The sequence below is a fragment of the Panthera pardus genome, unplaced genomic scaffold (genome assembly GCF_024362965.1).
Source record: "Panthera pardus isolate Hobbes unplaced genomic scaffold, ASM2436296v1 HiC_scaffold_27, whole genome shotgun sequence".
In the NCBI taxonomy this organism is placed as follows: Eukaryota; Metazoa; Chordata; class Mammalia; order Carnivora; family Felidae; genus Panthera; species Panthera pardus.
Window position 1 is genome coordinate 88,810,248 of NW_026526843.1, and position 26,539 is coordinate 88,836,786.

A 26,539-nucleotide genomic window follows, 5' to 3' on the forward strand; every position below is an offset into this window, starting at 1 on the left:
TCCATCCTAATATGCAGCATCGCCTATATAAGGAATTGATGTGAAAAAGAGAAAGAAATACCGTTGCACTCAGCCAGTATGGCAGATGCTTTGACAACTTTGAAACATATTCTTTAATGCCAACAGCTAGCCGAATGGGGTCATGAGCCACAAATCAAACTATATTTCTGAAGGATTTTTCTGGCTTTTTCAGAAGTTGATTGTAAAATACAGCTGGGTTGGGGTGGGGAGTCTTCCCATAGTCCTCAGTGAATTCAAATAAGGGCCATATGTCTTGTTTCCAGCTTCAAATCTTTGAGAATTCTGCATATGTTGATGGCAGGCCAGACGTTCTCATCAAATTCTGAATTTGTTTATATGTGTGATCAAAAGAAAGATGGGAACTTTGTCAGTATCTAGAACCGATGGAACGATGATACTAGAATTAATCTCTAGGACCCATCATCCCTTTGCTCCATTCTTGTACCTCGCCCTGGCCCTGGCCCAGGCCCACGCACCCAGATGAATTAGGTGCCCGGCCCAGTGCTACCAGCCTGCAAGGTCTTTTCTAATCGGAAGTTTTTGCCGTATATGAATATGCTTGTAGTTTTTCCAAATGAGGCCAGGAATCGATGCTAAAGGCTTATTTATGGAAAAGATTCAACTGGAAATACTTACCTAAACACATAAAAGAGGCATGAATATTGAGTAGCTTACCAGGAAATCAGGATAATAGGAGCAAACTATGCCAGACAGTATTTCTGAAGCCTTGGGAATAGATTTGATTATAGTGTGTGTAGTATTTACAGCAAATAACATTTTCTGCAATGCATAAAAGATTTTTAGCCACATAAATTTGATGCAAAAAGCATTGTCAGGCTGCTAGAAGTATACTCTTGAGGCACTGAGATTCCTCAGCCCTAGGACTTCCAAAATCAGTTTAAAGATCAAGTTACTAATGTAAACGTGAGGGGAAAAAAGTCCTTATTAATTTGTTGCTGTTGTTGTTGTTGTTTTTTAACTATTAGAGCCCTAAGCAATGGTATTTCAATATCCTCAGATACGCTATTTACATATGTACACATGAACCCAGAGGGTTCCTACAATACCATTCATAGGTGTGTTTAAATTTTGCCTCAGACCACAAATTAGTAGTTGAACAGTTTTTAAAACTATGACATTTTCTCTTGGATACAGAGAACTCTTAAGACAACAAAAAGTGACCCATCATCTCACTGCCCTGTTGAGGTTTTTTTTAATAAAAATAATAGGCACCTGTGATGAGAAATTGCAAAAACAGTACAGGGAGGTACAAAATGAAGAGCAAAAGGCTTCCACATGTACACTCCCCAAAGAACATGTACCTATTCACACAAGATTTCCATGCATATATAAAACCCAGTGGCTTTTATATAAGGATATTGTTGAATTTTTATTAAAATGAGTTTGTTTCTTAATGTGATTTATTTGCCTCGTGTTTAGAATATTGCATGGTAAAGTTTCTTTTGTGCATATTATACTTTTATTTTACTAATATATTAAAAGCCATATTTCAATGACCCCTGTACATTTTTCATGCTGTCTTACTCCCAATGGCCTCTGTGCATGTAAGTAACCTGTTGAGTGACTATGCCTCTTTGTTTTTGACGGTTTCCTTTCATTAAGTCCCTTTTTTTTTAATCTGCAAACAACATAAAACTTTTTAAAAGTTCAGTCTTTAAGTGTTCTCCTTATATTCTTTGTATGTCTTATTTTTAAATATTCTCTTTTATTGTTTCTCAATCCTATGACCATGTGGTGATTTCATTTCGACCAGAGTAACCTTTTCATGATACTCACGTATGGTTAAGATATTGACGTGTAACATACCTGTTCATTTGTTTGTGCTGTCAATTGTTCATATCTAACTCATTCTTACATGTTGCTTAAAAATTGACCAGTCTTAAGTGGGTAGGATTGCAGTTAGGGCTCTGTGGAAGGAAAGGGATGCTGATACCATTTAGAAAGCCTGTGCCATCATCATCTTGCCCTTTCATGAGATGCTTGATTATTTTTCGGTATTAAAATATATATCCGCTTGTTGATGTACCTCTTTCATAAGCATCCTTTTTCTTGATGGAAACATCACTCCGAGGGCAGTGGGTATAAAAAGCAATGCCGTAAGCACTCCTGCTTTTATTTTTGCAACTCTGACGCTCCGTCACCACTGAAGCATGACTAGCCAGCTCCAGCACGCACAGAACCTCGTGTTTGTTTTCATTTGGGGAGTCTGCCATTCTAGACACAGAAAGCACTTCTTGGTGTTTAGCTGAATTAAAGACTTTTGAGTCAACCTTTATGGAATCAAGCTATCAAAAGCAAACAAATGCACAGATACCCATTAACATGCACTAACCCTTATTTTAACACATTGTATTTCTTTTCTTTCTTTCTTTCTTTCTTTCTTTCTTTCTTTCTTTCTTTCTTTCTTTCTTTCTTTTTTAGTAGTTTGGGAATGATACTTTTGTTCCTTTGTTTGTTTCTGATCTGTTGCATTCCAGAGTATCCTATTTTGCATTTTAAGGTTCTTTGCTACTGGGAAGATCACAGATGTTAAGGACTGAGCTGAGAGCCAAAAGCATTTGGCCATATTGTTTCAGGGAGCAGAAGCTTCTCTTAGTGATTGAAGCATCCCAGATCCCTTTATTAAATCAAGGCATCAATTTTATTGATTTTATTTCAAACCCTCTGAAACCTAGAGCTTATTCAATATTATTTTAAAAAGAAATTTCAGTGTGTGCCTGACAACACTGCGATATCACCATACAGAAATCCATTATAGGAAACACAGACTCATGATTTTAGCCTTCATGTGAGAATTTTCAAATGTGTGTGAGAACCAGACTACCTTGAACTTCAACAGGAATAGTCGTCCTCTTGGGAAAGTTTTGGTAACAGTTCTGTTAAGAGGCAGGTTTCCAAAAAATAGTTTTTTTAAGTATTTATTCTCAGTCTGTAATGATTCGAGAACTCCCCTTTTGCAAAGGTTTCCCAGCTCAGACTCTGCTTCACGCTTCTTTGCATCTCGTCCATCCTGACTGACCACACGTGGGCTGACAAAGTTTGGGACCCAGGGAAGCATGTTTCCCTACTTACATACCCAAGACTCTCCATCAAATGGAGAGCTGGGTTACAGTAAAACTTGTGAGATGCTCATTTCAAAAGCTTGTGAAATCATAGTTTCAGAACTTGACTTTGAAAGAATCTAGCATGCTACCTTCAGCACCTCCGCTGAAAGAAAGAACCATGAAGTTAAAAGACCAGCTGTCCATGCATCTCTCATCCATCCCTAGAAATAATCTAGTGGCCTCCTTCTTGGTTAACTTTAGTTGCATTCATGCTATATTCATGTTAGTCAATGTCTGCAGACATTTTCTTTTTAGTAATGCTAATTTCTTAGAATTGCAAAAATATGAACAGCATGTGGTTTTGAATGAATTTGTATGAGTTGTTGGATACTGCATGACAAGATATGCAGTATCTCTTATAATTGGACTTTTATGCATGTGCTCAGTGTATCTTTGGATGCCCCTGGTTCTAAAGTGCATTTTCATGGGCTTAAAAATGAAATTTTCTCCCAAAAGGTTATAGGACTAAAATTACACGAAAGCTTAGACCATAAGTTGGACTTCTATTTTTTTAAGACACAGTTTTACTATAACTTTAGTTCTGCCAGTAAAATCATAATTGATGTACGTGAAATACTCCTGTAGATTTACCTTTCTTCTAAATCTTTATATTGTAGTGTTCGATCAATTAGATCTCGTTACATATGAAGAAGTAGTAAAACTGCCGGCATTCAAAAGGAAAACACTAGTCTTATTAGGTAAGTTTGACTGTATAAGTAACTTTGTTAATGTCATCTTGAACACATTTTGCAGATGTTACTAACAATTGTCAATTTCACTTTCTTTCTTTTAAAATGACATAGGTGCGCACGGTGTTGGGAGAAGACACATAAAAAACACTCTCATCACAAAGCACCCAGACCGGTTTGCATACCCTATTCCACGTAAGCTATGTCTCACTCTCTTTTAAGTATACTAGTCCTAGTACTTTTTAAATGTTGTAGTTAACGTATTTTTTTTCTATTATATAAGTTGTAACTACTCGTTAGGGGAAATCTGGAAGATCCAAAGCAGAACAAAGAAGAAAATGAATTAACAGTAATCCTGACCACATTTGCCCAGTAGTGGCACCGTAAACATTCTATTGTAGACTCCCACAAGCTTCTCTCAGGGCAAACGTAGGCAGCGTGTGATTTGCTTGTCATTGTTGTTTTTTAACAAAATTGGGCTCATCCACTCTATTTGTGACCTGATTTTCCCAGCAGTATGGCTGGGACATGACTCAGATGAATTCTTCTTCGGAAAAATAGATCTGATAGCACAGTGTTCTTTGATAGAACGCTATTCTCTGAAACGTACCTAAGTTATTGACTTTCATCACTTTGAAAAGCCAGTGTACCATCGGGTGGTTCTTATAAAGAATTTTAAATCTGTAATATTTTTATTCCCTTTATTTTCTCTATCTCATCCTTAGCTTCTTGCCCTGTGTCCTCAACTGTAAGATGAAGTAATTCCAGGAATGTAAAGAATATTTGAGATTAGGAAGCACTAGCAAATACTGGATAAAGAGCAGTCATGTTACTGCTATCACTGTTTTCAGTACTGTTGTACCAGAGTTTATAGTTTGAATCCCAGAAGCTTTCTGGAAGATACAGTTTTGTTCGAGGTGGGAAGGACTAAAGGGGAATGAGTTATAAGACCAAAAAGAGAAAATGGGAAGATTGGCTCTTCCCAGTAGGGTCTTCTGTTGCCTTCCTGAAGCCAGGTCAACACCACTTACGGTTTTCTCTATGCCCCAGAGAGCTGTGGAGCTTCATAAGACCACACTCTCCTTCCAGAACCCTGTCTGATTTCCACAAAAAAGGAAATTCATCAAACAACATTTCACTTGGTACCTCTGGGATTTTCTAGTAAAACGCTTTGAAGTATTCGTTTAATTCTCCTTATGTCTGGATCAGAAGTATAGCAAGCTTAACTAACATTTAGTTTCTTCTTGGTCACATAACAATTGAACGTCCATGTTATTAAACGGCCAGTTAACTAGCTTGGTTTTGAAGCATACATTGCCAACCTCAGTCATGTGAGTCATGAGGTCCCTCTCTCAAATATTTGACCCCAGATGCGTATATAGCATATGTTTGCCTACCGAGGTGACTAAGCATCGTACAGCATCAACACATGATGCCATCTCTCCAGCTTTTATGTGCCTGGAGAAAGAGTTCTTTAAAACATCTACATTTGAACATCCGTGAGCACTTGGAAGTTCTAATAGTCCATCCAGTTGGGGTAGGAGAGAGGGGCAGTTCCCCATGGGTTTGGACCCATGCACACAGCAAAGGGGAGCATAAAGTTTGTCCTTGTCCAATGATGGAAACTGAAAGAAAGGGAAGGGGAAGGGGAGAGGGAGAGAGGAAGGAAAGAAAAAAAGAGAAGGAGAGAAGAAAGGAAAAAAGTGGGAAGAAGGAAGATTTAAACCAGTGTTCCTGGTGTGTCTAGAAAGACATTTTCTAAATTGTGTTTTGCAGAACACTGGTCCTGTCAGTCTCCCACAGAACTAGGACTTACCGGCCAATATTTTAGTACATGTTCTCTTGGGCCACGGGTCAGCAAACCTTTTCTATAAAGGACTAGATAGTAAATATTTGAGGTATGGATGGCCACATGGTCTCTGTCACAACTACTCATCTCTGCCATTATCACATGAAAGTAGCCATAGACAATATGTAAACAAATGGGCATGGATGTTTTCCAATAAAACTTTATTTATAAAAGCAGGCCATATTTGACTCATAGGCCATAGTTTGCCAACTCATGGTGTAGGTCTTTACTAACTATTATGGCCACATCTGGCCAAGGTCATTGGATTCTCAATGTAGTACACCTTTTGCTGTATTCTAACATTCTCTTTTGCAAGCTGCCATAGACCAGCACTATCCAATGGAACTTTTCTCTGATAGTGACAATTTTCAATATCTGTAGTGTCCATTATAGTAACCATGAGCCACATGTGGCTACTGAACCCCTGAAATGTGGCTAGCGAGACTGAGGAACTGACATTTTAATTTTAATTTATTTAAATTTAAATAACCATATGTGGTTTTCCATTTTTTTTTTTAACTCTTCTTTTTTCCTTCTGTTTAAGAAGTAACTGCATTAAGGCATACAGTAAGTTATGTTAATCTTGGGTCAGTGTCTTTGTCCTGTAGAGACCCATGAAGGGATAAAATAAATCTCATCTAAACACTGAAGGATTCACCAGACCAAACAACTAACCAGTTTTTGTGGCCCGATGTCACACAGATAAACATGGTGCTGAGAATTTAGTTCTACAAAGCTACTGGGGGTGGGAACGTAGCATGAGACCTATCCTGGAAAAATCCACAGCTCTCAAGATTTTGGGCTTGGGTAGGTCCATTGGGAACATCAGATCATGAGCTCAGCCTTTTGAGCCTCTCTTGATATGTGACTTTCTTTGCAGATACAACCAGACCTCCAAAGAAAGATGAAGAAAATGGAAAGAATTATTACTTTGTATCTCATGACCAAATGATGCAAGACATCTCTAATAACGAGTACTTGGAGTATGGCAGCCATGAGGATGCGATGTATGGGACAAAACTGGAGACCATCCGGAAGATCCATGAGCAGGGCCTGATTGCAATACTGGACGTGGAGCCTCAGGTAACACACAGCCACACACTGCCCCCATCCACCTGCCTGCATGCTAAGCTCAGGTTCTGAAATCAAAAGCGCCATCAGAACAGCGTGGGTCACATAATAACTACAGGAAAGTATCAGTAATGCAGGCATCATGGGTTGACAGTCTAGAATGCAAACTGATCATTGAGCTCGGTGCACACACCGTGTATTTAAGAAGCAACAGTATACTCTTACGAGATTCATTATACTCAGAAGCTCAATGAAAGTACCCGATTGGGTCTGTGCTGCCAGAAATCCTACAATAATCTGACCTCAGGATGAGACTTGGGCACTTTGTGATCACAACAGCCCCCTTTTCTCTCTCGGTACAGCTCACACGGGACTGTCAGAGCCTCTCCCGGCATCTTCTGTTCATCACCATCAATGAACTCTGATCCTGGGGCCTGGGTCGGGGTCTGAAACACAGCGCTGGCTTTAGAAAAGCAAGCAGGAGTGAGCCCAGGGAGTGCCAGATGGGGCAGGGAGGGAGACCCATGGTGGCTCTCAGCCTCCACCATCTCTTTACTGAAGATGATGCCCAACCCCGGGCTAGAACTAGGAGGGATATGGAGAGCTTGGAGGGACTTGGAGCCAGACACAGGAATGACTGGATAATCTGTAGAGAAGCCCTACGCTTCTCTCTCTCTCTCTCTCTCTCTCTCTCTCTCTCTCTCTCTCTCTCTCTCACACACACACACACACACACACACACACGCTGACAAGCTATTTTTTCATCTCTGAGGACAAAGCAAGCAGAAGCAGGACTTCAAGTCCAGTAGGAAGGGTGTTGGAGACATTGGGGCAAGTTCCAGGAGAGGCCTGTGGGTCCCCGTGTGAGTCCTGGGCCTTCCGTTTCTAAGGCTGATCTGTGTGCCAAATCCCTATCGCTTATATTTAGCAATCCATATACCACCTGCCAACATGGTAGACCAGCTCCCCTCAGGCAGGCTCCACTTCACCAGGCTTACCTGGCTATCCCAGGCAGGGACGGCCCCTGTTCAAGGGCCACCATATGAGACTTGGTCCCCTAGCTATGCCCAAAGGGAGGACAGCAGCTGGCAGCAGCGTCTATGTGACCCAAGACCATAACATCGTGGCCAGTGGCTACACCCGTTTCCATTTCACAGAAGCTGATGGAGTTCTTGAACTCAGAATCTGCTTAAGGGGCTGGGGAGGAAAGCAGCACAGTGAACACTGTACGGTACACTTGACAGTGAGCTCGGACCTGTAGAGAACTAAACATGTCATGTGGAACACAGCTTGATCTCTCCTTACCTACAAAGCCCTCCTTACCAGGGCTTGGCAAAGTCTTCTGGTGGGGGGTGGCTAGAGGCAGTCTCCATCCTGGTCACGGTCTTCGGCATCCCGTCCTTGGGTCCCACACTGGTCTTCGCCTGAACGTCATTTTCTGCTGGTAGTAAGGTCTCTAGCAGTATGCTGACTGCAGGGCTCTTCAGACCCCTCTCCCTGACCTAAGTCCACTTCCGAGGGCTTTCTGCCTCAGCGGCTGCCATGCCACTCTGCCCCTGGCGCCCAACTCTCCCTGTGCCCTCGCCAGGTCACATGCTGAGTGGGAGCCCTCACGGCCTCATCAGGACATCCGCAGCAGCCGTTTGTACAAGCGGCATGGGCACCAGAGCGCCCCATGCCCCAGGCAGGGCGCTCTCTCCCTGCTCCCCTGACTGCTGGATGAGCTCATGCATTCCTGTGTCCCCACCTCAGAACAGGGGTCTCTCAGGGCCACCCAGCCCCGAGGCTGGGAACGGGTATCGATCAGCTAGGCCCCACTCCTCTCGGTTGGTCTGGTCAACCATGCTGGTCCCGGCTCACCTACCCCGGACCACCCGGGGCTGACCTGGACTGGAGCCCAGTCCTGCTCCCACGCGGACTTTGCACTCAGTGGCACAGCCGCAGAGGCCCACGGGCTCCGCACCCCCAGGGCTCCTCCCTTGGGCTTCCCTGCCTTTGGCCCACTCTCTCCCCGGGATGGGCAACGCTGGCACCCTGCCTTCAGGACAACCAGCTCCAGAAGGCTCTGACCTTAGAATGCTTTTCTCCTCACCCTTTCCCGCCCAGCCTGTGTGATCCCCCACTATTAGATCTCACGGACAGCTGGATGCTTCCAGTTTGTATGAAGCACTTCTTGTCTTCCAAGCATCATCTTGGGAACTAAGAATACAAATAAGAAGCTGGTGAGGATGAAATGAGTGCCTCGGTCTACATCAAAAACTCCCCAACAGCAGAAATGCCATGTGGCTCACACCTGCCACTGCTGACTTGTGGACCATAGACCACCTAACACTGGTGTTCGGCTTATTGCATTTGGGTCTATTATTTCGTGCTCTCTTAGCTTATTTATTTTTTCAAAATTTTTTTAAGGTTTCTTTATTTTTGAGAGACAGAGCATGAACACGGGAGGTAGAGAGAGGGAGACACAGAATCCAAAGCAGGCTCCAGGCTCTGAGCTGTCAGCACGGAGCCAGACATGAACCTCAAGATCATGACCTGAGCCAAAGTTGGACACTTAACCAGCTCAACCACCCAGACGCCCCTCTCTTAAATTATTTTAGACAGCTTAGGCCCAATTGAACACATGTCTAATATGTGAAGACGTTGTAGTCCAGCTTCAAACCTAGAGGGCCACAGTTAAGATTACCCTAGAAGCAAACTAGCAACCTGCTTCTTTTAAAATGAGAAGAAAAGGTGTGTTCCTACAGTGCTGTGTATTTTGCAAGCACGAGTACTCTTTCCTTAATCCTTGGAACCCCGAGACAGGTATCCGTGTCCTCCTTTGCTGATGAAGAACCAAGGTGTAGCTCGAGTGAGAGTGAGGTTTCAGCTTTGGACAGTGTTGGTTGGGGCTTCGGTTTTCTTACAGCCAGCCCCCGCCTCCTTCCACTGTTCCATCCTGGAAGAGGTGACCCTGGGAATCCTGAAGCTGGTCTATCTTATATGTAGTCCTAGGATTTAAATCTTTTTTTTTTTTTAATGTTTAGAAAAATCAATAAGGCAGTCAAACCTGAGGAAAAACCGTAGAACTTCTTTCTCACGGACATGAAGCTATGGAGGGGCACCTGGGTGCCTCGGTCGGTTAAGCGTCCAACTTCGGCTCAGGTCATGACCTCACGGTTCATGAGTTTGAGCACCACATCAGGCCCTGTGCTGACAGCTCGGAGCCTGGAGCCTGTTCCAGATTCTGTGTTTCCCTCTCTCTCTGCCCCTCCCCTACTCATACACACATTCTCTCCAAAAGAAACATTTTTTAAAAAATGTTTTTAAATGAAGCTATGGCCCAGAAAATAACCTATGTCCCTAAAGCTACAACTGTGATAGCACCAGTGTGTCATCAAAACCTACTGAGATGGTTTTAGATTTTAGATTTTAATTTTACTCCGGTTTATGCATTTGCTGCCTTAACAAGTTAACGGTAGCAGAATACTTGTGGTTTGGCTTTTGCCCATAGAGGGAAAGGTTGTCAACAAGGGGTAGCCGTGGTCTTGTTAGGAATCTGTACTTCAAAACAAGAGCCAGGTTCTGAACTAGGGGCCGTTTTGTGAAAGATTATGTCTGGGGTCATAGTGCTTTTCCTTAAACCCTTATATTTTTGTGTAGAATGACTCAGACACTTGCCCCTATACACTTTCTAAGTTTGCAAAGCAGATACGTCTTAAAGCTATCTGCGTCTTAGGGACTTGATCAAATACGTTTTCAGTCCTTATGGGTGGTAACCTGGGATCAACTGTTGGCCATATATGAGCCATAAAATCAATTCATGTCTCCACAGAAGAGAACTAAAGACTTAACTTTAAATGTTAAACCTAATGTTGCTTTGGCTGTTTAAATCCAGCATATTTTCAGTGACCTTTCTAGACTCCCCCGCCTCTCCGGGATTCAGAAAGAAATATTTGCCTGTAAATACTGACAAATTTGTGTCTCGTCTTCAGTCAGAAAGGAAGAGGGTTTAAGAGACCTCTTGAAGTCCCCTGTTAACAGCCTGAGGGGAGGGAATCTTTGTGAAGCCATTCCAATTACTGTCCCTGAAGTGACCCTAAACCCCAGGCAAGCAGAGACTACACGCACACACCAAAAAAGGCATGCACTTAAGCCCTGTAAGTCGAGCAGTTGGGGACACCTGAGGAAATGTGTGGTGACTATGGTGAAGACATGAGGGCTACTGGACAAGAAAATCTCAGGATTTGAGGGGGTCTTTTCATTTTTGAAAATATAATGACATAGAAAAAGAAAAGAAAGTAACCTAGTATCGAAATCGAAAATCAAAGCCATGAAAAGGCCACTGTATTTGCTCTGATCAGCGTGCAGTTTGGCTCTGAACGTCCTGGTGAGCAGGACAAAAAGGGGAATGTCGTGGATCACATCATCCTTATCTGCTAGAAGGATGCCAGTTCTTTCCTTGGAATTAGCTGCTAAGGGAATATAACCTGATTCGTGAACACGAGAGCACTGGGCAACACACAGTAAGTGCGGAATGATCTTCGTGTCCGGATGGATAAAGGCAAAGGGTGTGCATGCTGCACAGAGAAGGGTAATCTGCGGGGAGCTTATGGTTGCCCAGGAGTGTGTTTTCTGGCGTTGCAAAAACAATCACAGGCTAGCACTTAAAATTTCAGAGAATTGGGTGGCCTTCAGGCTGGGGTTACTGAGCAGAAAAAAGGCCGTTTCACGCCTGAGGTGTCATTCTCAACTTCACCAGTGGGTTCCATTCGGCATCTAGGCTCCCTCTGTGCGTGGAGTCACTTCAGGGATGGAAGCAAGGGTAGGAACCGTGAACTGGGATATCTCCCCATCTCAGTTGCCTAGAGGCTGGCTGTGGGTGGACGAGGAAACCTTCTGTCTCAACTGACCCTCCTGATTTATGAGCACAGGAAGGACAGAAAAAGAGGCCCAAAATTATATTCACAGGAGATTTCCAAAGGAAGATCCCTGTTTAGCTCAATTGAGCTATATATGGACTTTTCCGTGATATTTATTCCTTAACAGAACTCTCAATCACAAAAGGGTTGGCAAAGAAATTGCCAATTACCTCTGTCAAAAGGGAGCATAGCCAGGCCCAAAGAGCTTTCTCCTGAGGGGAATGTGATGTCCACAACTGAAGCACTTTGATATGACGGCTGAAACAATGTGCTGGGCCCCCTTAATCCATAAGGAGATCCTGTGTGGCTGGGATTCAGAAACCCAATCCCAGTGAAAGTGAACCTTGCACTAAACCTTTATCATCCCTGTTGGTCTCTCACGGCTCCGTATAGTCAGAGGCCAAGAGGTTCCCTTCAGCCACCAAGCACAGTGCCCACTGGTCAAACATTTTCTGCCAATCCTGTGTGCTGCTTTTCCATTTTCATTTTACCATAAACACAGTTTATGCCGGCTGCCATACAGGGCACAAGGGAGATGACTGAACAAGACATCACCCCTGCCCGTAAGCTCACCCTCTGGTATCTGGGTACTTGGTGTGCAGCATCCTGGGTCCCATGGTCGGGGGCGAGGGGGCCTGGCTCAGAGCCCACAGAGGACTTTGCAGACTAAAGAACACCAGAGCCAGGTGCTCACGGATCATTCAGCCATGCTAAAGGGAGAATGGGGACGGAGCATCCAGGCAGAGGGAGTAGTAAGACAAAGCTGGGAAGGCAGAGAGAGTGTGGCCCTTTCTGGAACTGGAAGTGGTTCAGCAAGGCCAGTTGGAAGAGGGGGAAGCAGCAGAGAGGTGTAGAGAGAGACTGAGATAAGCACGGGCCAGCTCAGGACAGAGGGATTCAGCATTCATGCTAAGGAGTATACATTTTATCCCAAGGCCGAGATGGAGCTGTGGAAGGGTTTGGAGTAGAGGAGCAATATGATGGGATTTGCCTTGCCAGAAGGATCGATCATTCTAGTAGCAGGCTTTTAGTACAGGGGCAGAGTGACCGGTCTTGTTGCTACCACCGTGAACCAGGCAAAAGAGGGAGGAGTAGGAACAGAGCAAAGCAAACCACTGAAAGGCCATTTAGAAAGCCAGATACGCAGGTAGCAGAACACGCATGTTAAATGCTCAGATGAAGGACAGCAAGATACTATTCGCTGCGGTGCAAATTAATGACACACCAGACACTTGTGAATTGTGTACCCACGTATGCTGGAGTTTTTGTCCCATGCAGGGGAATCCATAGCCCATTGCAGGGTCACGTCCCCCCTCCCCCCCCCCCCACCAGGAGGAGCTGACAAGCACTCCCTTACCAGAAACGACTCCTAGGGCATGGGATGCCAGCTTGGCAGTGTGTCTGTGCAAACTGGTGGCTGCACCGTTCAACGTGTTTTATGCCTCTGAAGGGAACTGCATCAGCCTCAGGGGCCCCTCTCCCTCCAACACAGCGTTTTCCTGCGGGCCTCCAATTACCCGCAGCCACAGAGCTCATTTAGCGTCTCCAGACTCCAGCCCCAGACAAGGTCTCTCTTCCCCCGTGAGCCCCACGGGGCCTTGCATCAGGGCGACTCAGAAGGCCCCGTAAGTGTGAACACGGCTTCACAGTGACAGTGGCAGGGACCCACTAGCCTTGTTAGCAGTTCGAAGGTTAAAATGGGGTGAAGTGGGCTGTAGCTCAGTGGCAGAGCCCGCGCAATGATCCAAGCCTACCCCAAAACACATTTCCTATCAACTAAAAAGGCTACAGCTAATAGCCAGGTTTAAATGAACCTTAACCAACATAATCAGTGTTGACGTGGCTGAAGAAAAGTCAGTCCTATTGATTCATGAGATTCAGTTTTTAAAATGTCCGGTTTGTCACCTTTTATTTGCTGATGGCTGTGGTCCATCCTTTGGAAGAAAAGGAGTAACAGAAGTTACTTATAAAGCTGGTAAATTCAATAATCCCTTGCCAAAACTTTGAATCAAGGGTTTTTTCCGTTGTGTGATTTCTTACGGACTCCATTAAATGCTGCACTCATGATTTCTAAGTTCCAGTTTTTGCTTTGTACACAGGCACTGAAGGTCCTGAGGACTGCGGAGTTTGCTCCTTTTGTTGTTTTTATTGCCGCACCGACTATCACTCCAGGTTTAAATGAGGTAAGGGCCGCTCTGTTTTTACCCGCCATTAGGATCCATGTGTGTGTTGTGTGCAAGACCAAAGCCCCACATCAGTAAGACAAGGAAACGAAGGCGTGGAAGCTTGCCGAGCCGCTGTGGCCCTCTCCACCCCTAATGGGCGCTGGGCTAAGACAGTGGCAGGCCACAGGCCCAGCTCTAGGCCAGTGATTGCTTTGCCAGAAGAGCGCTATAAGGAACCCATGACCCTGGCCCAGCTGCCCGAGTTCCCTCAGGCAGCCTCTGGAGTGGAGCCCATGCAGGTCCCTGGAGACCACCAAACCTGGACATGAGCTCTGTCCCCTGTCAGGCTAAATCAAGCCAGCAGCTGCCGCAGAGATAGTGCCTTCAAGAGTTGGCATCACCATCTAGTACCCAGCTGACCCAGAGGCCTTCTGTGGCTGGGCAGATCAGAGGGTAGTTACGGGGTGTCTGGTAAGTGCATCCGTGCTGATCTGCTGCAGGGCCACTCTTACGAAGAGTCTCGTGCAGAGTCCTCCATTGCTTCTGCTGGGTCGAGAAACCACCAGAGGGCTCTTGGCTCTGCTCAGTTAACCACTGGCCTAAACCCACCAGAGCCCAGAACACTACAGTCAGGCTTGGAAGTGTTCATGTTGCAGGCCTCTGAGGAAGGCTAAATCTTTACATTTCCATGTTACTCATACTTCCGGTCATTAGTTTTTGTCCTGTTGTTTGCAAGTGGCGTATCCCTTTGTAAATCCACCTTTCCCATCTCCGTTAACACCCTGGCCTGTGTGAAACCCCACGTTGTGCTTAGCGCTTATCCTTTGGTTGCCATGTATTTTTCTTGGATTGTCATCTTTGCTTTGTTTTTTGTTTTTGCCTGTTTTCCTGCCCTTTTACTAATTTTCCATAGCTGCCAAAATGGTGCAGAAAATTGCCCGTAAGTACCAGCTAGGAGGTGATGAAATCCAACCTTGTTTCCTTTCCTAGATGTAGAACATAGACCTTTCCTTCCCATAAATCCTGGCTTCTGCTGGTAGAATAGAGGCATTTTGTTTTCACTGAGTTACACCCTGCTCATGCAGAAGGCAATCCCGCAGACAAGTGCTGTAGAGGAATAAACGGACAAATATAGCTTCAGCCTGTAAGGTCCTTAAGAGGAAGCTTTCTTTTTCTGTAAAGAGAGCTACGTTTAAAAATTGATGCCGTCAGCCATACATTTTCTTGAATGTTTTCATCAACCCAGCTTTCTGAGTAAATCCTGAAGTCTGCCCCTGGTCTCTGAGGCCCAGGACGGTGTTTTTCAGTGGAGTCCCCTAGCCCAGAGAGTGGTGTGGTAGGAATGGTCTCTTCCCAGGCTGGCAGGATGCACTCCTGTCTTTGGGTGAATGAGTGTTTCCTAAAATGGGGCTTCTGCATTGTTCGTTGTCAAGTATAGCCACAGTGAAAATACTCTAAGTACAAGTGGAAAGCGTGTTGATAGGACCTTAGAAGGTGGTGAGGAACTGAGGTCTTATCTACACTGTAATAGTTAACACTGCACGGCCCAGCATACCATGCCCTGCTTTGAAATCCCAGTAGACGACAACAGACCACATCCGACATTCCTTTCAGAGCATCCTGAGAGAAAAGATGGAGTCCCTAGCTTGCCTGGTAACTGTCCACCCACACCATGGTGCCATGATGGGATCCGGTGACACCCCATTCGATCCCCTTCCCAGAGACTCACACCCACAGACCGGGGCTCATCAGCAAGGGTTTCTCACAAATAATGGATGGGCCTCAGAGAAGAGGAGGGGTCCTAAGTCAGCTCTGGGCACCATGGCTCCCGCATCCTTTAGTGTTTCTGGAGGTCTCTGTTATCATGAGCCTCCATTTCCTAGTAGAATAGTAGGACCTAGTAGAGGTTTGCACTCATCAAACCCCATAATGGGCAATATTAGCCAGGTGCTTTCTTTCCAAGTAAGTACTTGCTGTGTGCGGGCACAGTGCCAAATGCTGGGCACAGCAATGACCGGGCACACAGACAAGTTTACGCTCCAGTCGGGGAAAGATACTAATCACATAAACAGGTATTAACTATATCTCCACATACGTAAGACTCAGCCCAATACCTTCCTTACCTACCTCGTGTTGGGGGAGAGGCAGGGCAAAGTTGACTTACAGAGTTCTCTGGCCTCAGATTTGAATTTGTCCATTGAAAGTTCAACCTAACGGTGTCTGCCCTGTGAGGATCCAGAGGCAGACTTTCTGGTGGCCCTTAAGAGATCTGCAGCAAGCTCTAGGAGTTGAGGGGAAGTCCTTTCCAGCAGCAAAGCCCCCTAGAGTTCAGTAGCTGCTTTCCCTTGAGTTTTTTCCCTGAGAGGTGCGAGTCCTTCTGACCAGTGACATCAGGCCATTTCCAGCATAGAGCAGTTTGAGGGGATTCATCAGATGCCAGTTGCTGTTGTATCTGGGAAATGGCCTTATTTCATCCATTATTTGCAACATCCAAAAAGCTTTTGCCTCTGGCATCCACTGCTATTGAGCGAGGGCCATTATACGTAATTGAATTCCTGGAACATGTTGGACCTCTAAGGAGAAGAGGGGAAAATGCAACTTAATTTGTTGGCCAGAGGCAGTGGCTTCTTGGTGCGGATGCAGCTGGGCTCTGGGGCCCCACACAAGTGCGAGCAGAGGACAGAGGGAAGCAGGGGGATGCAGGGCTCTGGCCTCACCTCCGGAGCCCTCACTGCCGGTCAGTCAGGAGACTGGCTCCCGCTGGGGCAGATGGCAGCAGCCGGGCCGGTGGGGCGTTGTGTTTGCCGAAGAGTGTCTGGTTTCTCTGATCCCCCGGTTTGGCATGGAGCTCCTGTTGCATGGTGAGCAGTCGGGCCACAGGCCGCTCCTCCGTGACCCTGCCATCGCAGGGCCCACTGCCTCCTCTGTCACAAAGCGGACTTGGCCTCGTGCCCCGATGCAGCACATCGAGGTCCAGCCTTGCCTGCTTGTGACACTGGGAGTAACGGGAACGTGGAGAGAGAAAGAGTCCAGCTGACTTCTGTCTTGCCTTTGCTTTTTTCCCTCCTCCCACGCCCTACCCCGACCTCCATCCCACCGCCATTTAGGATGAATCTCTTCAACGTCTGCAGAAGGAGTCCGATATCTTACAGAGAACATACGCACACTACTTCGATCTCACAATTATCAACAATGAAATTGATGAGACAATCAGACATCTGGAGGAAGCCGTGGAGCTCGTGTGCACAGCCCCGCAGTGGGTCCCGGTCTCCTGGGTCTATTAGGCCTCTCCCAAGAGACCTGCCGCGAACCCAGGAGCCACCTCATACATGGAAAAGCCTCTTTGTTATCGGCCGTGTGTCAGCAGGTCATGGTCCCTAAGACTACCTAGTTGTAGTGTGACCTCCATTTATAATTATTGTCATGTCCGAATAGATAGGAGGAGAAAACAATTACACACTCATTTAAAGAGACAGTATCTTTTTTAATCAGTTCTCCTAAACTTTAATAAAATGTATCTTTAAATGTATGTATTATTCAATCCTTTGGAATGTTATATTTTTGGAAATCATAGCTTTTTATTTCCAAGGCCCCTAAAAACTGCACAAAATAGATGCTGCTTTCTATAATCTATTTTAATAATAAACAATGATTCTGTTACCTTGACTGGGGGTGGAACACTACATTCTTTTTAGAGTCTGATTTTATGAATTGGAATATCTTTCTTTCCTTTATTTATTTGAAATAATCAGTCTTAGTGATTACAAAACAGTCATAAATTTCTAAAGGCCTTTTTTCTTTTTTTTTTTTTTTTTAGAATAGCTTTTTTTTTTAAGTCCTTTATGTAACATCCAGATAATGTGATACTGTCTCTTTGAAGCACCCTGTAAACCTTTTAGAGATTTGAAGTTGGGTCTTGACTCTTAATGCATGTGGACAGTCGCGAGCGTTTATGCTGTCGGTGTGTCTGTGTTGGACAAAACAATCTGTAATCTACAGCAAAGTACATTCCGTTCACGGGGCACACCCAGGGGAGTAAGAATAAAATGCTATTATGACTAAGTTGTAAACCTATGCACATCCCTTGCATTTCGGGCAACTTTATAAAAAAAAAAAAAAAAGAAACTGATTTTTATTAATAATCATGTAGTGAAATGTGTTTGTAATTTTGTCTCAATTTAATTTGTTGTAAGGTGGGAGGGGGAATTGCTGGTTTCACCATTTCAGATCTGTGTTGTCTGAGAGTATTAACATTTTAATTAAGCAGAGAAATGAGGATTTTTAATATGTATGTAATTGTTTTAAAGCACCCATTTTAAGAAAATATACTGTGCAATGAAGAAACCAGTTTAGGCATTTGCTATAAACTGAATTATTCCAAAAGAATAATCTATAACAGCCCTGTAAATTCCTTTAAAATGATAACTAACAGGACAGTTTGACCAATTTTTTTTTTTAAATATACTTCCTTTTATGTGTTCAATAATTAAATGCCTTTGGGTCCTTCATTTCATTACAGATTTGTTGAGGTTTACAAGCTGATGATCTTTTAGATTTTGTAATTCATTAGATGCTCATTGAACCACTGAAGGCCCAGGAGTGACTGTCAGTAGGCAGGACAACAAAATACTCCGCCAGAGCACAGCTCGGACCACCTCTGGCTCCCAGAGCGCAGTGCGCCTGAGGGCCACCCACGTACCGGAGGCCGTCTGTGGTTTCTCCTTCCTCTTGCTATATCCCTTGGCACAGGAGAATCATCGTCCCTTGTTGCTTTAGAGACATGAACCATCTCATCGCCCTTCCATGAGGTCACATTCTTCCAGTACAGGAGACTCAGGCTGGGGTTTTCCAACTCTTGACCAGAGGTCAGCAGAAGATTCTTCCTTAGAGGGTCAGGGTGTGAAGTGGTTCTGTTAACCTTCGATCCTTGAGAAAATACCATCCTGTTTGCTTCTTGTCGGTTAGATGGCCTCATCGCTTTGTGCCTTGGCGGGATGTGCAGGCTGTGTTGTGAGCTAAAAGGCTCCTCTTGAAGGACCACACAGAGGAGGCATTTGTATTCTCCTTGTAAGGTGTCACCCTCCCCTCCCAACAACTCTTATTAAACAATGATTTTTTTTTTTCTCTCTGATGTTGTCCTTTGTCAGTGACCGGATGAGTTTGCAACTTATAAGGTGTTGCGTGAACTGCTTCTATTGAGGCCCCACGGCAGGGTGACCAAACCGCCAAACCAGAGACACCATGGATGGAGAAGGGAAACCCCAAGAGCTGTTTAGAGCTGTGTCAGGATTGATTTAAATCTGATGCCAAGGCCAGTCATGCATTCCTGTGATGGTACTGACCACAATCCGGGCTCTTCTCACTGTGAAAGTGCCCGCTCTACCTCTTTTCCAATGAAGCACAAAGAATGGGGACGCGAAGCCCCTCCCTCAGCTAGAAAAGCCCACACCCCCTCTGGCCCTTTGAGGCCAAATCTCCAGAGATGCTGATGATGCCAATCTTAAGCCACGTTGATAGAGGTGGATCAAGCAGAAGAAGAGCAAAGCAATGCCAGTTTAGACGTCTGTGGCCCCGGAATTGAGAAAGTGCTGTAGCGCCGGTCCTGTCTTCCCCATCTGAGAGGCACAAAGGCGGGCGCTGTTCTCACCACTGTGTGGATGGCAAACTTCCTGAGCCCAGAACTTGTTCTGGCTGAACTTCTCAGGTCATCTGTTCATTCCACTAATACAGGCCCTTCTCTAAAGTAATGTCTTTATGACCTACCAGAAAACACTTAAACTCACAGTAATTTCCGTACAAAACTGACGCTGCTACATTACAATCATCCACCAAGCAATCAGAGAAAATTACTAAAAAGCTTCGCTGCTTCCATTCCATCAGCAAAATCATTTTGTTTTGTTCCTTTTAAAGGCCAGGGCAAATGATTAGAATTATTAAGTCTTATCACTGGTCAACTGAGCCATGTTTCAGAGGGTTCTCTACCCCACCCAGCCCCACCCCCACAGCAAAAAAGGGGGGTGTTTTTTTAACACGAGGAATTATTTGTTAAAGAGAAGTTCCTGATTTTTTTAATAAGGTGGTAGTTACTGCATGTACAGCCTATACAATTTCAATGCTAAAAAGGAAGATGTCACTCAATTCATCTGGAAGTTTCCCAGTGCAGAGATAATTTGGTAGCTTTTTAAAATGCAATTAAGTGTATCTCCTGTCAGATGAGATGGTTTAAAATATTTGCTCAGAGAAGAAAAGAAATGGGTGACCTACTTCCTGCTGTTTGCCTTCAGAAGGTTTTCTTCTGGGGCCGTCCTGTGTTGCAGGGCCCCTCTGCCCCAAGTCCAGCTCAATCTCACACCGCCGGCTCCAGCCACTTGAGGCTGGATGCAACACCACCGTGATCTTGGGAAAGTTTTGATGTCATTACTGCAGAGGAGAGTTTTTTGTCTTCAAATCACTCGTAGTCACCTGTTCAGTGAGAAGTCAAGTTCATTCCTTGAAAAAGTTTAGTCAGTTGAGGAGCCACCCTCAGGACAGGGAGACGCCCAGAGCAGACACTGCGCCCTTAAGGACAGGCCCGCCCAAATCAAAGTCTCTTGTCTCCCACCCATGTGGTGTCCTTTTCTTTGTTTCAGGTCAGTCTCTTGGGGCAAAGAGAACACACTGCTACTGCTAGCAAGAAGATTTTTTCATTACTAAGTTCTTAACTGTGATGCCTCCCGCACGGTCCCCTTGGAAAGGGAAGGCAACTTGCAGTCGACAAGCCCCTTGCCGTCCTCACCACACGCCCCCCCCCCTCCTCTCTTTGTGTCATCAAACGTGCGCATGCGTGTGTGTGTGTGTTTTGAGGGGCAGGGGAGGAGTTTGCTTTTCCAGAACTGAACACTGCTTCCTAATTCCATCCTCTACAAGAGCTTAAGATGCTAAGGCTGATTATGGCCTGTCATAGGCTAAAGGTCCCCGTGCGCCTTTCTCTTGTTCTGCGCCTCTAATTAATTCTCCTCTTAGAAAGACATTTTGCTTCTTTGAGGCAGCTTGCAGGAGGGCTACAAGCTTTAATCGTGAATCATCTCATTTGGTAGAACTCTTCCTTTTCTCACCCCTTTAGAATTAAGGTTTTCCTATTTGATGTCGTTGGTTAAAGGACTGTCCCCGTAAGACTTGATGTTCCATTGGCTTATCCCATGCTTATCGGTTCGCCTTAAACTTGGAGTTATTGGAAGTCTCTGGTCTTCTGGCTGAGTGAAGTCCAGCTGTGGCCCACATCCAGGAAGTGGAAGAAAGGGCCACGAGGGGTATATTCACCCATCCACATCCCTTTTATCTGCTCCTTTCGCTGCCACTCTTGAGTCGCAGAAGGTGGGCAGACCCCAGCCCACAGGGAGAGGAGACTGAGGGGGCCACACCATCTCTAGCACAGGCTCCTCCAAGTCTTAGCTCTTCGGAGACACAGAAAATCCAGAGTGCCCACCACCTTTCACCTGACCCTCCATCAACTCTCTTGAACCTGTGCAAACGGACTGAGCAAAAGCAAATGGAAAGAGACATTTGTCACCACACGGGCGACCTCATTTCTGGCCCTAAGCACAACTCCATACCTGTGCATGCTCAGAAAGTCAGAACTTGGCTGCCGGCGTTCTCACCGAGAGACGCCTGGGATTCACCATCTCGGGACCCAGAATGAGTGCAACCTCTTAGAAGGAGTTGTGCCTAGGAGCAGAAATAGGCGTTCCTCCATAGTGAGTGGCCCGCCTTTTTTGTTTTTCTCATTTTGAAGAGACTAAGAATTGGCGGAACCAACTTCCAGTCTCAGCTGTGTCCTGGAATGACGCCCGTGCAGGCTGGTGTGTGGCGGCGCGGGGGGGTGGGGAGGGGGGGGGTGTGGGTAGCAGGGTGACTGATGCAAAGGCCATGCAGCTCTCATGTGCTGAGGCCACAGCGTCATCCTGTTCAATTACAGTGCAGGTGTGTCACCCTTTCCAACTCAGTTTGGGGGTTGTTTTGCATCAAGTTTTGCCAACGTGTTCTTTTTTCTGTCTGTATAACTGCCTTTTTATAAAAGGTTTTGAAGTATTGTCTCGGTGATAAAAAGAGAGCGATGTTAACAGTTGTTGTATATTTCACCATTTCCGGTTGTAAGTATTTGCAGGGTACAGCGAAGCCTTAGCAAGAGCATTCGTGCAGGAGGGGTCCTTCAACACCCAGGAGGTGAGGGGATCGGAAAGGTTCGGATTCTTTGTAAATGTCCCGCTTTTCTTTCTCTCTGTGTGTATCTATTTACATGCCTTAGCACACACCCTCCCGCCCTGATCCCTCTGCCCTGTCGCCAGAACAAGCCGAACGCTGGTGCACTGCCAGTGACAGTACAAGTCGATGGAACCCTAATCAGTTATCTCTTGTGTGACAGGGGAGGAAGAGAAACTCCATAGTATTCTTTGTAGAATATACATACCTGTAGGATGCTGTGTAACGGGAAACCATAGAATTGGGCTTTTGTCATTTCAAAGTTGGAGAAATGTATGAATAAAATGTATAAAACATGAAAAGGCAGTTGTTTCCTCAGATTGCAGGCCAAACAGCTTGGTGGAGAGAACACAGGATGACTGGAGGGACGGGGGGCTCCCCTCCAGGATTTGGCCTCACAGGCCTTGCCACAGATGCGGTGGGGGGGCGGGGGGGGTGTGCGGTGGAGAGAGCGACCTCCTGGGCTCCCAGGTGCACCCTGGGAGTCACGGTCTTTAGCCTAACTGACGCAGACTGCGTCCTGAGAGCAGTTCAACTTTAGCTGCTCACACTTGGATGCAGATTTTAAATAGCTTAGGGTTTAAAAAAAGAGAAAAAAAAATCCAAGTGTCACAGCTCCTGGAAATAGCAGCCTAAACTGATTGGAGTGGGGTAGGCACCCAGCATGGAGAACGAGCAAGTCTCTGGTTTGATGTCTGCATAGAAAGCCCTGGGAGGAAGCCTGCTGCCCTTGGTGTTGGGTGCTTTGCTCTGCTCTCTAGCTAGAGTCTGGGATACGGCCCCTTGCGTGCCTCGATGACCTCCTTTCCCTAGGCTCTGCACAAGCAAAGAACCACGGTGGCCTCAGACACCCACACTTGCATGTGTCCAAACGCGCACCTCCAGAAATAGCCCAGGCCCAAAGTGCTCACGTGGCTCATGTCAAACAAACACAAACCAGGAGGGATCGTTTGCTTTTCTCAAGAAAACTTCCCCTAAAAAAAAAAAAAAAATGTATAGAAGAGTCTACATCACATTCAGACACAAGACGTTGAGTCCCTGGCCTTTTGATTCAGGGAATGCCAAATCATGTTTCTTCAGATTACTTACCTCAACATACTGATGACCAAAAGCATAACACTAACATTAGGCTTATTTCCCGTACTTCGTGCCACTGAAAACACATCTAACATGTCCACATTAAGCTGACAGAAATGAACAGAAACACGTATGTCTGTATTTTCCCCAGTTTACTGCAATATGATAAGCCAAATAAATAACACCCAGTATCATTCCATGAACGACGGCAGCAGAGAGGGAATCTACATAAAGAATGCAACCAGACTGGTGCAGGGTACTAGACAGTGACCTTCAGTTTAAGGTCACTGAAGGCAGTGACCTTGAATATCCTAAGGGTAGCAAGCCTCTTAAAGGACAAGATAGTAGTGCAAACTAGCAACCCAGCCAAAGGCAAGGGGTGCTCCAGGACAGAATGTTCCAAAAGGTGGCATCTGACTTTCTCAAGGAATGAGCACACAACACTTGAGCCTGCAGATGAAATCCCATGCTTAGGGCAGAGTGGGGGATCCTGCACCCAACGCACACACCTGCTCTCCACACCCATCCCCATCTTAACCTTTCAGGGACGGGTGCCCAAAATCAGTGTGGCCACAGCCGCCTTCTTAGGCCTGATCACTAAAAGCTTGCAGCTCCTGCCATTGCCCTCCTCCCGCTTCAGAGGCAGCTTTATCTCCCCCTCCCCATGGCCAATTACCCTGCAGAGAAGCAGCTCCCTCCTGCCACCAGAGTGATTGATGAAGGATGAACAAACTGTTTGACAGGGGACAGCCTGCTGGGGTCTCACATGTGACTCCAGGCGGTCGAGATGTGAAACCATGGTGAGAGGGAAATCAAGATCGTGCACAAAGCTGGTGGTAAAGGCTCAGCCACACAAATCAACAGCTTCCCACAGAACTTCCCCTAGAATTTTCTGGGGTGGTAGAAATGTTCCATTTCTTGTTTGGGGTGGCGGTTATGTGGGTATACACAATTGTCAAAACATGTTGAACTGAACACCTAAGATCTATGCATTTCACTGTATATAAGCTATATCTCAGTTACAAAAAGAAAAGCAAAAACCAGTATGATCATCTCACAACCACCAAGAAGACATTTGACAAAATTCAACCCAGTTCTAAATTAAAAACAAAAACTCTTAAAAATAAAATAGAGAATATCCTTAGCAGGGGCGCCTGAGTGGCGCAGTCGGTTAAGTGTCTGACTTCATTTCAACTCTGGTCACGATCTCTCAGTTCGTGACTTCGAGCCCCGCGGTGGGCTCTGCGCTGACAGTGCGGAGCCTGCTTGGGATTCTCTCTCTGCCCCTCCCCCACTCGTTCCCTCCCTCTTTTGCTCTCAAAAAATAAACTTTAAGAAGAATCTTAGGATTTTGGAGGAAGATGGCGGCGTAGGAGGACGCGGGGCTCACTGCATCCTGCTGACCACTTAGATTCCACCCACATCTGCCTAAATAACCCAGAAAACTGTCAGAAGATGCAGAACGGACTCTCTGGAGCCAAGCATAGACGAGAGGCCCACGGAAGAGGGTAGGAAGGGCAGAGACGCGGTGCGCGCTACACGGACTGGCGGGAGGGAGCCGGGGCAGTGGAGGGGCAGCCATCCCACCCGGCAAGGCAGAGCCCCCGAGTCTGGTTAGTAAAAGCGGAAGGGCCAGACTGCGTGAGCTCTGATAGCCAGCGGGACTTAACATCTGGAATGTTATAAGTCAACAGCTCTGCTCCGAGAGCAGGAAGGCTAGAGGACAACGGGAGGGCGAGTTGTTGACCCTCCGGAGGACAGAGCTCAGTTTGGCAGGGAACAAAGGCGCTCGCCAGCGCCATCTCCCTCGCCCATCCCCCAGCCAAAATCCCAAAGGGAACCAGTTCCCTTCACAGAACTTGCTTGCACCGCGCAAACACCCAACGCTGTGCTTCTGCGGATCCATCCCTCCGACGAGTCTGCCTCCCTCCCGATGCCGATGCCGCAGCCGCAGGGCCCCTCCCGAAGTGGACCACCGAAGGCAAAGCGAGCTGAGTCTGCCCCTACCGCCCCTGTGCACCATGCGGATCCACCCTAATATGCCCTTGGCCAGATGCCATCGAAGCAGCACCACAAGCCCGGCAGTGTGCAAGTAGCCCAGACAGGGGCCATACCACTCCACAGTGAGTCCTGCCCCCGGGAGAGGGGGAGATAAGGTACACACCAGCCTCACTGTGGCCCCAGCAGTGGGCTGGGGGCAGACATCAGGTCTGACTGCGGCCCCGCCCACCAATGCAAGTTACTCCAGACAGCACAGGGGAAGTGCCCTGCAGTTCCACGTCACTCCAGGGACTATCCAAAATGACAAAATGGAAGAATTCTCCTCAAAAGAAGCTCCAGGAAGTAGCAAGAGCTAATGAATTGATCAAGAACGATTTAAGCAATCAAATAGTCATAAAATTAATCACTGGACTTGAAAAAAGTATAGAGGACAGCAGAGAATCTATTGCTACAGAGATCAAGGGACTAAGAAATAGTCATGAGAAGCTAAAAAATGCTATAAATGAGGTGCAAAATAAAATGGAGGCGACCACAGCTCAGATTGAAGAGGCAGAGGAGAGAATAGGTGAATTAGAAGATAAAATTATGGAAAAAGAGGAAGCTGAGAAAAAGATAAAAAAAAAATCCAGGAGTATGAGGGGAGAATTAGAGAACTAAGTGAACGGAACAAACGGAACAATATCTGTATCATAGGAATTCCAGAAGAGGAAGAGAGACAGAAAGGGGCTGAAGGTATACTTCAACAAATCATAGCTGAGAACTTCCCTGATCTGGGGAGGGAAAAAGGCATTGAAATCCAAGAGGCACAGAGAACTCCCTTCAGACATAACTTGAATCGATCTTCTGCACAACATATCATAGCGAAACTGGCAAAACACAAGGATAAAGAGAAAATTCTGAAGGCAGCTAGGGATAAACACGCTCTAACATATAAGGGGAGGCCGATAAGTCTAGTGGCAGATCTCTCTACTGAAACTTGGCAGGCCAGAAAGGAATGGCAGGAAATCTTCAATGTGATGAACAGAAAAAAAATATGCAGCCGAGAATCCTTTATCCAGCAAGTCTGTCATTCAGAATAGAAGGAGAGATAAAGGTCCTCCCAAACAAACAAAAACTGAAGGAATTCATCACCACTAAACCAGCCCTACTAGAGACCATAAGGGGGATTCTGTGAGTGAAATGTTGCAAGGACCACAAAGTACCAGAGCCATCACTACAAGCTTGACACCTACAGACATCACAATGACTCTAAACCCATATCTTTCTATAATAACACTGAATGTAAATGGACTAAATGTTCCAACCAAAAGACATAGGGTATCAGAATGGATAAAAAATCAAGACCCATCTATTTGCTTCTAAAAGAGACTTATTTTAGACCTGAGGACACCTTCAGATTGAA

At 45.8% G+C, this 26,539-nt stretch overlaps 1 protein-coding gene and 1 long non-coding RNA gene across 15 annotated transcripts in view; one reads left to right on the forward strand and one right to left on the reverse strand.

Annotated features, from left to right (window-relative positions):
* CASK (calcium/calmodulin dependent serine protein kinase) overlaps window positions 1-18,943 on the forward strand; it is a 232,040-nt gene extending 213,097 nt beyond the window's left edge. For 5 of the 13 annotated variants that reach the window (XM_053891690.1, XM_053891694.1, XM_053891697.1 and 2 more), the window contains 6 exons: window positions 3,764-3,844; window positions 3,950-4,030; window positions 6,565-6,767; window positions 13,756-13,839; window positions 14,735-14,761; window positions 16,929-18,943. In XM_053891690.1, coding sequence (XP_053747665.1) covers window positions 3,764-3,844; window positions 3,950-4,030; window positions 6,565-6,767; window positions 13,756-13,839; window positions 14,735-14,761; window positions 16,929-17,105 — 653 coding nt within the window. In that variant the 3' untranslated portion in view covers window positions 17,106-18,943. The remainder of the gene's footprint in view (window positions 1-3,763; window positions 3,845-3,949; window positions 4,031-6,564; window positions 6,768-13,755; window positions 13,840-14,734; window positions 14,762-16,928) is intronic. The other 8 variants (XM_053891695.1, XM_053891698.1, XM_053891700.1 and 5 more) reach the window with 3 other exon arrangements.
* LOC109248040 (uncharacterized) lies at window positions 87-20,131 on the reverse strand. Of its 2 annotated transcripts, XR_008418295.1 has the most exons (5): window positions 20,086-20,131; window positions 8,061-8,954; window positions 2,069-2,256; window positions 1,849-1,949; window positions 87-343 (listed from the first exon to the last, which is right to left on the reverse strand). It is a non-coding gene; the product is annotated as an uncharacterized LOC109248040 (long non-coding RNA). The 2 variants fall into 2 exon arrangements; XR_002071919.2 differs by lacking the exons at window positions 8,061-8,954; window positions 20,086-20,131 and having other exon boundaries at window positions 2,069-2,398.
* Between the last annotated feature and the right edge of the window lie 6,408 nt (window positions 20,132-26,539).